At 36.2% G+C, this 14469-nt stretch overlaps 2 protein-coding genes across 2 annotated transcripts in view; both read right to left on the bottom strand.

Annotated features, from left to right (window-relative positions):
* Positions 1 to 5495, bottom strand: part of tex261 (testis expressed 261) — a 16393-nt gene extending 10898 nt beyond the window's left edge. The window contains exon 1 of the mRNA XM_016452191.1: positions 5490 to 5495. The gene's annotated coding sequence lies outside the window, so the exon portion shown is untranslated. The remainder of the gene's footprint in view (positions 1 to 5489) is intronic.
* shtn2 (shootin 2) overlaps positions 1 to 12254 on the bottom strand; it is a 13019-nt gene extending 765 nt beyond the window's left edge. The window contains exons 1-16 of the mRNA XM_016452188.1: positions 12153 to 12254; positions 11699 to 11748; positions 9995 to 10055; positions 9699 to 9793; positions 8303 to 8483; positions 8101 to 8198; positions 7790 to 7871; positions 7609 to 7703; positions 4166 to 4300; positions 3486 to 3633; positions 2757 to 2916; positions 2389 to 2447; positions 2126 to 2226; positions 1842 to 1871; positions 1106 to 1159; positions 399 to 552 (exon numbers count right to left, since the gene is read on the bottom strand). Of these exons, the coding sequence (XP_016307674.1) occupies positions 399 to 552; positions 1106 to 1159; positions 1842 to 1871; positions 2126 to 2226; positions 2389 to 2447; positions 2757 to 2916; positions 3486 to 3633; positions 4166 to 4300; positions 7609 to 7703; positions 7790 to 7871; positions 8101 to 8198; positions 8303 to 8483; positions 9699 to 9793; positions 9995 to 10055; positions 11699 to 11748; positions 12153 to 12186 (1537 nt within the window). The 5' untranslated portion in view covers positions 12187 to 12254. The remainder of the gene's footprint in view (positions 1 to 398; positions 553 to 1105; positions 1160 to 1841; positions 1872 to 2125; positions 2227 to 2388; positions 2448 to 2756; positions 2917 to 3485; positions 3634 to 4165; positions 4301 to 7608; positions 7704 to 7789; positions 7872 to 8100; positions 8199 to 8302; positions 8484 to 9698; positions 9794 to 9994; positions 10056 to 11698; positions 11749 to 12152) is intronic.
* Between the last annotated feature and the right edge of the window lie 2215 nt (positions 12255 to 14469).

Here is a 14469-nt window from a genome sequence, read left to right on the forward strand (position 1 = left end):
GAAAAAAAATTAACTTAAATGATTTTAGCAAATGGCTGCAATATAACAAAGAGTGAAAAATTTAAGGGGGTCTGAATACTTTCCGTACCCACTGTATATATAAGCTTGTATATAATATATAAGCTTGTACACATTACAGTACAGGGGATAAAAGATAATAATAAATGATAAATCTGGATAAAAGATAATTGAAAATACAGGATAAATAGGGATAAATCTGAAAATAAATTACATGCAAATAAATTCAGAATTCACTGTTTTTGTTTACAGTGTGCTGATTTTTCCAATAATAAACTTTAGGGTTGACCAGTTTTGTATAAACTGACGCACATTTAAATGCATCAGCAGTTTAAATGATGCTTTTCAGGCCTTTGACAGAGTAAAGGGAGAGATGGTACCATTGGGTTTGGATGGAGAAGGAGGGGTCCCTTTTTCATCCCCCATAGCCCGTCTCCTTCTCTGGAGCACCATCTGAAGCTCCGCCTCCCCAACATTACGGCTGAAGCGTTTTTTAGATTCCACCCTTCGAGGGCCAGACCTCCTCATGCAATCCTGAGGTAAACCAGCCAATAAAGTTATATTAATAAAATAAGCCATGAGAGGTCATGCATAATAGTGATTTTGCAGTGGTTAAGGGGTGTTTTCCCTAAAACTACCTTAACTGTGATAAAATCACTAACACACGACCCTATTATAAAATGGCTGCAAACAGTAATATAATAAAACATACCAATGTTTAATAAATAAAATTAACAGTAACAGGTAACACCAAAGACTTGAGTAATGATGCTGAAAATTCAGATTTGCATCACAGGAATAAATTAAATTTTAAAACATATTCAAATAGAAAACAGTTATTTTATATTGAAATAATATTTCACAATTTTTGACTGTATTTTCGGTCAAATAAATGCAGCCTTGACGAGCATAAGAGACTCCAAAATTTTGATGTGTGTCAAAATATTTGCACCCAGATTTTACTTCCTTATCTGAAAGTATATGTTCTATGGATAGCCACAAGTATATTTTAATGTCAACCTTGCAAACAGCTAGTCTGAGTAATAAAAGTGATCAGTAGTCCACATTTTAAGAGATCTTATTTTACCAGCATCCCCTGTAATTCCAGCACAGCTGATTTCCGGTTCTCAGACCTTTGCTCCTGTAAACGTCAATTATTTTTGATTAAGAATATTTTGTAATTTCTGAACAGTTACTTTATTAATATGTGACCCTGGACCACAAAACCAGTCATAAGGGGAATTTATTCATCTGAAAGCTGAATAAATACACTTTCTATTGATGTATGGTTTGTTAGGATCGGACAATATTTGACCGAGATACAACTATTTGAAAATCTGGAATCTGAGGGTGCAAAAAAATCAAAATACTGAGAACATCACCTTTAAAGTTGTCCAAATGAAGTTCTTAGCAATGCATATTACTAATAAAAAATTAAGTTTTCATATATTTACAGTAGGAAATTCACAAAATATCTTCATGGAACATGATCTTTACTTAATATCCTAATGATTTTTGGCATAAAAGAAAAATCTATCATTTTGACCCATACAATGTATTTTTGGCTATTGCTACAAATATACCCCAGCGACTTAAGACTGCTTTTGTGCTCCAGAGTCACATATATAATTCACAAGCAATGTATGAAGTGGTTAGGCATGTCACACACACACACACACTGGAACTAGTTTCATAGAGAGAGAAAATAGGAAACCTCCTCATACTTTAAAATTAAATAGGAATCACGCATACCTGTAAGTTGCAGGAAGACCTGAAAGACCGCAATAATGTGTAACTGTAGAAAAAACATTAGTATCACTAACCTTCCATGCATTTTCATCCTCTGACACAGCCTGAAAAGAAACTAAAATTGTTTTTTTTTTTCTGCTTAAACAGACCAATATAACATAGAGTATCTTACAAAGGTGTATTTTATTATATCATTGAAATCGATGTCCTACTGTGAGAACTGTATGTGATGCATACATGCTCATAGGATTTTTTTTTCCATCACACATTTGATTATTGTCACACAGACAGTGTTGGTGAATCACTGTACAATTTATGTTCAGCAAAACATGTAATAATACACAAGTGACAGACTCACCTGTGGTGTTCTGAGAATAGGTTTAAGAATAATGCCTTTCTTGATTCTTTCCATCATTTCATCCACAGCTCTGGCCTTCATATCCTCCGTAATTGTGGGTTCTGTGAGAAAATGTGCACAGTATTCATTGAGGATGGAAGAGCAGCACTTGCTTTCTTTGATTTAACTTCAACTTTTAAATTACTGTATTGTTTCTTCCTGTCTGCTGTGCCGATTTTGCCTTTCACATAGTACAGGTCGGATGTAAGGCACGATTGTCTTACTCGCAGTTTGAGTGGTGTTGTTTCCTCCCTGCTTTCTGTTCCTCAAAGCCTTTAATGGGCTAAAAATACAATGGATTTGCATTTAATAAACTTTTGGAGATGCTTCATGTACTGTGTTTTTATGGTTGGAATAGCTTGACATAAAAAGTTGCTGAAGACTCACTCAGTGACAGCTGAAGATGGAGGAGGAGGTGGAGGAGGAGGAGGTGCTGGCGGCACCAGTGCTGGTGGATCTTTCTGATCCTCAAAGCCTTTAATGGGCTAAAAAATACAATGGGTTTAATTTTAATGAACTTTTGAAGACTTTGCATGTGTAGTGTATTTTTATGGTTGGAATATCTAAACATTTAAAGGTGCTGAAGACTCACTCAGTGACAGCTGAAGATGGAGGAGGAGGTGGAGGAGGAGGAGGTGGTGGCGGCACCAGTGATGGTGGATCAGCTGGATTTTCATTTGCCTCGTTCAGCTGGTTAGATTGAATGGAAGAAAGTTGCTCCATCTCTCTCAGTTTATCCTTGAGCAGCTTGACTAATTGCAAAATAAACTTAAAATTACATTTAATTATTGCAATTAAAATATGATCATTTTATAACAAAATAATAATATTTTAAAAATAAAAATGTCCAAAATATAGTACTATTAATCCCGGGTGGGAAAATTCAGTTGCTCAGCGATGGCTCTTTCAAAGCTCTGGAGACATAATGGAGGCCTCAAGCATGTCTAATGTAGACATCAACTTATATTACTCATTGTCTCTGTTTCTCCAAACAAAACCTAAGTAAATGTAGAACTTGGTGAGAAATGCTTGAGTTCATATGGAGACTTTGATTGCAGACTTTAGTATCTTGGCCAATCTGAGTTTGAGACATTGTTGACATCTCTTTTGAAACTCTAGAGGGAAATATGTGAGATCTTTTCTCAGGAGAAAAATCTGAGAAGTTAGTCTCCACCTGCCCTACATCTCAACTCATCATCTTGATGAAACAGCTGAGATCTTATGTGCGTTTTGTTTTTCCTTTGAGGGTTCTTTCAAGCAATATAAGGTCCTAACACTTTTTCAGCATCATAATATAGATAACTTTTCAAATAAGACCTACTTTCCTCCTGAAGTGCATTAACAGATTGTTGCGAGTCTTTCAGTTGAATCTCAATCTCGCTCCTCTCATTCTCGGTGATCTCCAGCTTTGTTCTTACTGTGGCCAGATCGGACAGAGAGTTGAGATCCTGAGCTGCTGTCTGAGAAATCTGTATAGATGGATACAATTAAAGCTAATTCAAATATCACATGACACTGGTTGATGCTTTAGGATTGTTTCAATTGAAAATCCACAAGCTACCTCCACACTCTAAAAAATGCTGGGTTGTTTTAACTCAACGTTGGGTCAAATATGGACTAACCCAATTTTTGGGTTAAAAATGTAATTGAAAAATTTAACCCAACCGTTGGGTTAGTCCATATTTGACCCAAAGTTGGGTTAAAACAACCCAGCATTTTTTAGAGTGCACAAAAAAGTAATTATTTAATTATTATAATAATTATTTAAGTGCAAATAAAAAGTTTGGTACAAGTATAGTGAAAATACAAATATATTTTAATTATTTACAGTTTTTTTTCACAGCTTCTATTTATACAGACAAGAAATGAAATAAATAACTGGGGAAACTGGATCGGGAAATGATGCGATGGATTCAAATGTGTTTCTCAACCATGTAAGCATCACAACTCCACGTCTCTGACATGAAAACCTGAATACACCAGATACACTGACACACTCACCTGGTTTTGGTAACAGAGTCGTATCTCTTCCAGAGCTTTGCTGATTTCAGTCACTTGACTCAGAGCCTGTTTTAGTTGTTTCTCAGTCTCTGCGTTCTGAATCTGTCTCTGGATTTCCTGCTGTTTCACCAGCATCTGTAAGGGAAAACCAACCTTGATCAATCAGTCTATCATCCATCCATCACCACGCCAAACTTCAAATCTCTCTTCAAATGTCCAAAGTTTTCACACTACAGAAGGTCTAAACATGCTTCAGACTCATTTTTATACAAGCCAACATTCAAAGTTCATTTTAAAGACCTTTCCAACATTTTTCTTTTATTTGTTGAGCTCAGTGGGTATGTTAATTATTCATGCAGCGAATTATCAGAAAGACTTTCTTTCAGCAGAACAAAACCTCAATAGAATCAGTTCAGTTTGGGAAACCAAAAATCAAATCATCCATTATCTCCCTGAAATTTTCGATAACAAGAAGTGTACTTGTTGAAAAGCAGAAACGGCGAGCAGGAAAGGGAAGTGCGAGTTTGTCATGTGTCGGACTGTTTGGACTCTCACTTCTCACCTCCATTCACTGCCCTTTCGTTCAGCTCGCAAGAAGAGCGGGCCTAAACCACCAAGCGCGACCCCTGTGGAGGTGCAATTATGCATGTGCTTGACGAGTAAACGGGTGCGTCTCTTTGTGCGACGACGGCCTGTATTTTCTCCCTTTCGAATTAGTCCGTCATTAGGCTCTCTGTGACTGGAAAAAAACACTGAATGTGAAAAAGATGAATGTGTTTTCAAAACACAGGAAAAACAGACAAATGGAAGGGGTGGCGATAAAGAATGTCATTCAAGCTGTGTGGTGTGTGGCCGCACATTCAGAATGAGTTTGAGTGGTGCGCAAACCGTCGGGGGTCCCTTTCACAGGTGAAGGCCCCCTGTTGGGACCCCCATTATGTCTGTGTCTGCAAATGGGGAACAATATACACAAAGCCGACAAAAGAGATGGCGGATAGGAAGTGTCAAACAAGGACAGGGGTTTAAAGAGCTGCCGAATTTCAAACTGCCATCTCGATGGGTGCTAATTACCGCAGGAAGAGACGAGGGATGCAAAGAGAGATGCCACTTTTATGCGGAGATGCTCATTTAGACTGAATGAATGCTAAACCTACTGGTATTAACAGAGCCAGCTGGACTGGCACGGTCAAAGTGTGTGTGTTATTCCAATCCAGTGTTTTCTCTTCTTTGTTTCGTGTTTGTTTCATTAATGCAGGTTCACAGTCGTGAGTGCGAATTGACCGGATCCAGCCCAAATCTCCCATGGCCCTTGTGCACACTTGACCAAATCGGAAGACAACACACTTCCTCCCTTCTACTGTCTATTGATTCAGATATTGTCATGTTGTCGGCCAGGGCATGCAGGCCTTTGAGCGAGAAGTGTGTTTTTATGTCCAGATTATTTAACTGAGCTGGTAACTATCATAAGATTATGTATCAGTATCTAAAATATGTTTCTTGCATTTTTAACCATTTATTTATTTATTAGTTTATTTCATTAATGCAGGTTCACAGTCGTGAGTGCGAATTGACCGGATCCCAATTGAGTATGAAATGTGCTATACAAATAAAGTTGTCCTGACTCTAAAAACTTTAATAAAGTCACATTTACTGGTACTCGGCAAAATTTCGCGGCAAAATCTAGTCAATCGTGTGATCAGGAGTTTTGCTAGTGTTGTCACCTTTAAATTGTTATTTTTAATGCTGTTAACCAGAAGTATGTCAAGCATTTATTCATTGATTGATAGATTTTTTTTAAATCAAATAATATATAATAATTTGATATAATATAATAATATAATAATTAATCACAATAAATGTTACAAAAATGCACTGCTTCCTGTTGGTCGCGCACGCTTTTGAAACTAAGGTCCAATTCAAACACGCTTCTGCGGCACGTGAGCGTCAGTTGAAGTTCGCCTAAAGCGTTTTTCTGGAAAACCGCGGCTCCTAATTGATTTCCGCTCCATTTTCTAAATAACGGACAAAATTATAAAGCTGTTATCGAGAGCGGTTATCACTGAGAATTATTACAAACTTTATCGTCAAGAAACTTAATGTACATTAGGAAAGGGGATCGTATTTACATCCACATGGAAATGAATCTACAAGGAACTGAACCCAAAGACCAAAGTATATAGGTATAGGCTACTAAATTCAAATTCAGTAAGATTTGCCGAATAGAAAGTGTTAATTTGTCTGTCACTGCTTGTGGATTGTGGAACTGACAGACGTCCGTCAACGGGTGAGAAACGTTATTTGCGCCATTGTTGTTTGCTGCTTTATAAAAGCCGAATTGGTAAAATAGTGTTTTTATAATGTATTTTCAATTAATTATCTTCTGGTTTCAGCGTCATCACCGCGGTAAACGTCGTGAATGAATAGGCGACAGACCATATGTAAAAACGGTAAAGGGAAGGCTTCAAGTCAAGACGTGTCACAGACAGTCCAATGTTTGCATAATATCCTGTCTGTTGAACATGCAGAGATGTTTCCTTCGCCACTTTTGGTATCCCATGAGCCTCTGTGAGGTTGGCGGTTGCTTGAAAGAATCAAATGGCTTCTGTGTGTTCGTGCACTTGGGCATTTGAAAAGGAGTAAATAAATTCATTCATAAGCGTCCGTTTTTAACCAATGGTGTGGCTTTTTGTCTTTTATCTGTTTTCTATGATTTGCTACCTTCTGTGCGCTTTTACTGTTTATGGTAGAGAAAGTAATCAACAGATCATTGAAATAGATTCTCTTATTATATTATGATGATGCACAGCAGTTTAAATGTCATATCTGCAAACATAGTTTTTCAACATTTTTTTTTTCATGCTCAAATGGTCTGTTGACTACTGTCTTCATAATTTACAACTGAACTGCATTAAGTCATTGCATCAGGTTGGCTACTTCTGAACATTGTGATTGCCTTAAACTATTTGATGTTTAAATGTTTGACGTTTAGTGTGATTTGTATGGAAACACATGACTTTTGGGAAAAAGTAAGCATGAAGGTCCACCCCTACCTAAGCATCAGTGGGGCGTAAGCAGATTGTACGAAAATTTAAGAATAACATCCTTGCCTTGAGATTATGTTGGAGCTCGTATGTCAGAGCGTCCTAAACTTGTACGTGCTCAAACCATTAACGTTTATGGCTTTGTTCAGACTTAATACAGAACTTTTCCTGGCAATGTTCTCAAGTCAGCAAACTTGAGCTGTAGCTGATTTGCTGGCATTTTGGCAACTAAACTAAAACAAATGTTAAATTTGCAGATAAAGCGGTATGTGTGAGAAAGCACCTATTCAATGACTGAAGTAAGAAGTCTTTGCAGTTGTATTTATCTAACATCTGTTGTCCTTTTTTTGCAGTTTTGCCAAATTGTATTCATTGTTTTTACATCTGTAATTCAAAGAGTACCTGGTGTGCAAAAACTTCAGCATGCTGCCTGAGTCCTTGCTCTATTTCAAGCTTCTGAGACATCTCTGTAAACTCTTCTGTAACCAGCTGGGACACTGGGGCACGAACACACAGAGAAACTACCATGAATCTATTATTCTGTAGGTGCTCATTAATGGTGAGATATATTCGGCTGACTCACCTCTCTTCATTTTATTCACAGTCCTGCTCTGCTTACTGAACTTCCTCAGAAGGGCCTCTTTCTCTCCGACCTCCAACACCAACTTACGAATAGAATAAGAGTTTGAAGTTTCATGAATTCAGCGTCTTAGAATTTCAACACACATAAAATGAAATTAGGGCATTGATGAGACCCATAAAGATGCCTAAATTGAAGTAACACTGGTAACATAGTTGTCATTGCCATTTTGGGACTAATTGTTAATTGTTTTGTCAGAAATTTCTGACCACAATTGTATGCATGTCTCATATGCAGGCACTAGGCCATTATACCTTGTCCTTTAAATCTTCCGTCTCTTTCTTAAGAAGCTCCACCTGTGCAGTGAGTTGAATTTTTTCCCCGAGTAACCGGTCTACAGATGACTGTAGTTCTGTACAAACAGATTGGAGAAAAAAACTTAACTTTTTCTATTCTTGGACAGGAATGCATATTTTAACTGCTTTCGAGGCTTGTTTTATTTAGAAATTAGTCTACCTCTAATTTGATTCTGGCTCATGAGAAGTGGATCTTCACCGCTCTCTTCCTCAGAGACCAGCTCGGAGCTGGGATCAGCTTCAGGGTCCAGGTTCGGGATGGAGAAATTTTCTGGCATTTCTGGAATCAGGGGAAGTATAGCTTGGCTTTGCCTCTTTAATACCTTGAAATCTTTATTCACCTGTGGGTTCAAAAGTCCCAAAGATTGAGGAAGCGTGGCATGATGACTTTTACCTCAGTATCCCTTGCCCCTTTATTTATTAATCCAATAAGAACAATATACTATATAATTTATAAAGGTGAACCGTGTATGGCACCATTGGCAAGGTCCATAATCTGTCCTTGTGTTGAACTCTGGGTTTACTCAGTTTCACTCTTACATCAAGATTCCAGCAATGTCATAGTAGAACCATTTTTGGTTCCTTAAAAATCCTTTCAGTGAGCAGTTCTTAAAAGAAGCATTTGTTTTCTTACTGCAAAGAACATTTAAAAAAATCTAAAGAAACCTTTTCCACTAAAAACAGAACAATTTGTGGAATGGAAAGTTTCCATAGATGTTAAAGGAATAGTTCATCCAAAACTGACAATTTGGTAAAAATGTACACAGATTTGGAGAAATGTAGCGTTACATCAATTGCTCACCAGTGAATCCACTGGAGTGAATGGGTACCATCAGAATGAGAGTTGATAAAAGCTGATAAAAACATCACAATAATCCACACCTCTCCAGTCCATCAATTAACGTTTTGTGAAGCAAAAAGCTGTGTTTGTAAGAAACAAATCTATAATCAAGACATTTTTAACTTCAAACCACTGCTTCCGGGTAAAATACGAGTCCTCTATCAAAAATAATGCTTTCTGCAGTGAAAAAGTCATCTTGTCTGAATCAGGGGAGAAATATGCACCTTCAAGCACCTTTAAGTATTTAGTGATGGGTTTGTTTCTCACAAACATAAAGTTTCTTCACTTCACGAGATGTTGATTGATGGACTGGCGTGGTATGGATTACTTGTGGATTATTGTGATGTTTTTATCAGCTGTTTGGACTCATTTTGATGGCACCCATTCACTGCAGAGGATCCATTGTTGTGCAAATGATGTAATGCTAAATTTCTTCAAATCTGTTCTGACAACGAAACAAACTCATGTACATCTTGAATGGCCTAAGGGTAAAGTAAGTACATTTTTAGCAAATTTTTATTTTTGGGTGAACTATTCATTTAAAGGTTCTTCATGGAACCATAGATGCCAATAAAAAACATTAATTTTTAAGAGTGTTGATTAATGACTCAGTTTGGAGAACATCACAGCCTGTAATCGATATAGGGGATGTGAAATAATCAACAAAACAAATACACAAGCCGTTAGATTTGTGAGAAAAGGGAAGTGTGCTTACTTTCAGTGCAAAGGCCTCTGCGGTCTCCCTGCATGATCGCTCAATCTGAAACTGCATCTCTAACACATCCAGCTCATTGAGCAGTTGAGCAGAGGCTGAAAGTAGTTATATAAATCAAATTTACACATTTTCATTGACACGTCAAGTAATTATGGTAAGGTTTAGTCAGTGATAGTTAGTTCAATGACAGTTAGGTTCTCAGAATGTCTTTCATTGTGAGACTACTGTTTTTCTTACAGTAGATGAGTTGAAATATAAGGATATTGAATTCCAAAAGATTTCCACAGATATCTCACCCTCCTCCATCCTTGACAACTTTTCATTCGCCTCATCTCGCTCTTTCTCCAGAATCTCACACTGTATAACAGATTGTACAATGACAAATAGTCATTTTAATACTAAAATTCATTACTAAAAAAATGTGCAAAGCACTTAAGCAAGGATTCTGTTTACGGAGAATCATTGCATACTAGCATAACAGGACAGATAATGAACCATTATGTGCAGCTTTATATTGTATTTAAGATTCTCACAGTTGCAAATTTATTTCTCATATTTGTGATATAATTTATTGTTATTTAGACATCGCTTCTTGTAGTTGTAACAAGAAGGGGCATCCAAAGAGGCTGATTTTATTCGCTTCCACATTCCTCTTACTATTTCTATAATTTGCAGTAAGAATTTCGTACACAGCAGATTTTCTGCATTAGTAGATGACCAAAATGTGTGGCATACAGTAGAGCCCACTGTGTAGAATATCATATCCCATAATGCATTCTTACCAACACTGAATTAAGCATACAACAATGTCATTTGACATTAATGTAGCATACTGCTGTTTAAAACATTTATTGTTGCATGTTGCATGATGTTTTACATACTATTTTTTTAATAGTTTACACTAGGGGTGTGATGAGATCTCGTGGCACTCGACTGGTCTCGCGAGAACGTGACGATATACTTGCGCTATTGGCATATGTCAGACATTTCAGACATACTTGCATTACACCGGCTCGTTCACCAGTAGTGGTATGTAAGATATTTTATGTTCGCCTGCTAATACTATATGTTAACGTTAGCTGCTGTTAACAGGACGCTCCAGTGTTTAACTAATCACCTATCTGAACGATTGGGCTAGTGCTGCTTCCTCAAGAAAGTTTATCATTCTCACGTGTTTTAAGCCTTGTCAGTTGAAATTTTAAAGTGTTTTAAGCCATTCAAGCACGTGACAGCGCGAAAGAGATTTCAGTGCGGTACTCGCGCGCTGCGATAGACCGTTTCTGTGCGCACGAATGCACACACGCACGCACACAAAAAGCCGCAACTCAGACAGCATATGCGAGAACCAAATTGAGTTCTCTTTCGCGTCTTCTTGATCAAATGCACACAAAATTATGTCAGAATCACAGTCTTGACGAGTATCCACGTAAGCACGTATTGTTTCCAAACCGTTCTTCACCCCAAACCAGCAGGTTCACGACGACTTCTACCCGTAACGGTAGTACTGCTCGGTCCCTTCGCCGTATCGGCTCAAATGCATAAGAAATTGCACTTATTATGGGCTCAACAGTCCATTTAAGTTCGTCTTCCTCAATTTCAAAACAAGTGTGCGTTCAAAAAGTAAAGAAATACTTATATTACTGCACTGGCCAACGGAGCGAACCAACCACGTGACGTCACACACTGTGGTACCACACACCTCACACCTTGCTCCAAAAGCGAGGACAAAACATCCTTTTTCTTTAAAACGGTTACATTAATCGTGTTTATTATATATTTGTTTTATTAAAGTGGATATCAGTTTACTAAATAATGCACTTGCAATTTAAAGGGATATTTGTGTTGTTTGTTATTTATTTTAATTTATACTATTTATAATTTTTGTGCAATTACTTACTTAATTACTTGGGATAAGTGTCTCGTCACACCCTTAGTGTACACTAAGAAGTGCTCTTGTATGGCATTCTGAGCACAGTCACTCAGATTTAAGCAAAAATTACCTCAATGCCTCTTTCATCATCTGAAGACAGGGTGTTCTCCTCCTCAAAATCTACGAGACAACAGCTGAAGTTTTCATACTGTTCATCATACTATTTCATACACTATATTTACAGTATTAGTAAAAGGCAGCCGTTTTACTCTAAAACACAGCATTCTGAATGTTCAGTAATTGAGGTTGTGTGATATACACAAGATGTCTTAAATATGATATTATTATTACATAGATATCTGTAAAATTGGTCATTTAATGATATTCTGCAGTCAAATGTTTTTGTATGACATTGTTTCAGTTAATTCATTCCCTGCATTGCTGTGCTAGTATCACTGGACTGACTAGCTGACTTTCATCAAACATATTTTATTACCCAGCTTATCCAGTAGACTAAAAAACTATTTTGAGAGTTTAGAATGTTTAGGCAATTTTTAAAGTGAGAAAAAGTGAATGTATCCAACCTGAAATTCTTTCGTCTGCTTCAAGATTCCACATTGTTTCTCAAGCTTCTTGTTAACGTCTGATCTTCTAGATCCCTCTGTGTTTCTGTGTCTGTCACTCTCTTTTTGACAGTGCACTGAGGAGGAAGAACTGAAACTAACTTTATTGTACAGCTCTGCTTTTAATTCTTCCCATTTTGTTACGTAAATTGATACAAAAGTCCATTCTGCTTTGCCCTTTATGGTTAACCGAGTCAACAATGGCTATTTAGAAAGGATGTGATAAAGTAACAATCATCATTTGTCTGTAGATGTGCTCGGCCCTTGTGAAAACACGAGCAGCCTTGGTTTAGTGACAGTGTTATCTGAACAAATGCAATTTTTTAACAAAATACGTTTATGCATTAAGATAATTATTTGATTTTTGCACTTGCAATTTCTCGAAATGGGTGAATTTTAAAGTGTAGAACTGATTGTTCTGAATAAACTACTGATTAAAGAATTCAGTTGCAATGCAAAGAGTTACAATAATTACCAATGCTATACTTTATCTCGCATATAAAGAACATATTTGTCTGGTATTTTGGAATGTGTTGATAGTTTCATGGTGGAGCTGTTTTATTTCAGTACCCAAATATATAAAATATACAATGAGATTGCATATTGGGTCATTTACAATACAGCAGTTCCTGTGTTCATCATATACTGCTTCTTTTGATCGTCTGTTCCGTTGGAAAACTGTCTCCAGTCAAACGTTGTGACCTTGAAATTCCAAGCCAATATAAATGCAAAGGGCAGCAAGAGAAGTCGATGCAGTCTGGGATGTAACATTAAAAAGGAGCTTATAGTTTGTTTGGTCTTAGTTATGCAAAGTCTAATAGAGAATCAAAAGTCTGCCTACACATTCAGTGTGTCTTGTGAATACATAAAGTAGAGACATAAAGACACAGTACATAAAGAACATAAAGTTAATAAAGGCACAGTTCATAAAGACAGATCAAATTTAGTTTGGATCTATTCTATATAATATCTTGGTCAGTATAGAGAGATGAGCTGCAGGATTATGGACGTTGTTTCTTCATACACACTTTTTCTAGAATCTGTGATCTATGTTTCATTGAACAAAACCAGCTTTATTATCTGATGATAGCAGAGCTAGTCAATAGCATTCAGCAGGCCATTGAAATACAGTGTTATTAATGTTAATTCACATTGAATACCCATGTAATTTTTTATTCTAATAAATAAGCTTATATGACACCAAAATGTTAGATACCAATTAAATTTTACAATTCTATAATATAGACAATATTTACAATTCTTTAATATAGAATATTCTATATTAAAACTGTTAAAATTATAAACAATTTATAATATTTCATATTATTTTAAATTATTAATAATATTTTAAATAGAGTGGCCATGACTAGAGTGTAAAAGATTTAGAAATAAAAATAATTGAAAATAATTATTCTATTTTATATTTATAGAATGGAGCCTTATTACAAGCCTTTGAAATCAATATATAGTTAACAAAAAAAAGTTTAATATTACTGAGCATTTTTAATTTAAATGCATTCCAACTTTATGCTTGACATTTAAAAATATATATAAATCTCTTTTTTGTTGTTAAATTGCTTAAACAAATTAAAATGAATTATTTTTCTTAGGCAGATATGGTGGATGTCCAATGTGCAAAAGAAGCATATGATAGGCTATAAGAATAATTTAGAATAATAGTTATTTTTATGCTTTATTGTCAGGATATTTATAGCATGGATTCTTTGGGCATTTATTTTAAGTATATATAGTTAAAAACTGCATAGCAGTGGAGAGTGGGATGAATTTAAATTAAAGTTGAAATGCATCCGAAATTTATCCTTGACATGCAAAAAAATATGAAATTCTAAATTTCTCACAATGTGTTTCACTGATGTGCTGAATAAGTGTCATCACTCTGCATGATGAACAGTGTTACAAGCAAACCATCACTTCTTCCACGTCATTCACACAGAGGCAGAGATGCACATATAGGCCTATGTATGTCCTTCTTAAGCTTCCTTTACATATTTTGTTCTTAATGCAAGCTACACCTTTATGTATTTTTTAAAATTATGAATCAAGACATTATGTAGTGCATTCATGAACCCTTGTTTTTTTTTCTTGTGAGGACATCCCCACTACTTGGTTTTGTCAGGTTTTGCTGTTCTTGGTGATCTGTTCTGAAATTTTGCCCCAAGGTTCCCAAGAGCACACATACTCAGAATGCACCATTACAGAAATGAGAGTACATTAGGATTAAACGTGACGTAAAGAGGCTGACTGATAGGGGGTCACG

Source organism: Sinocyclocheilus anshuiensis, unplaced genomic scaffold (assembly GCF_001515605.1).
Source record: "Sinocyclocheilus anshuiensis isolate Anshui unplaced genomic scaffold, SAMN03320099.WGS_v1.1 scaffold579, whole genome shotgun sequence".
In the NCBI taxonomy this organism is placed as follows: Eukaryota; Metazoa; Chordata; class Actinopteri; order Cypriniformes; family Cyprinidae; genus Sinocyclocheilus; species Sinocyclocheilus anshuiensis.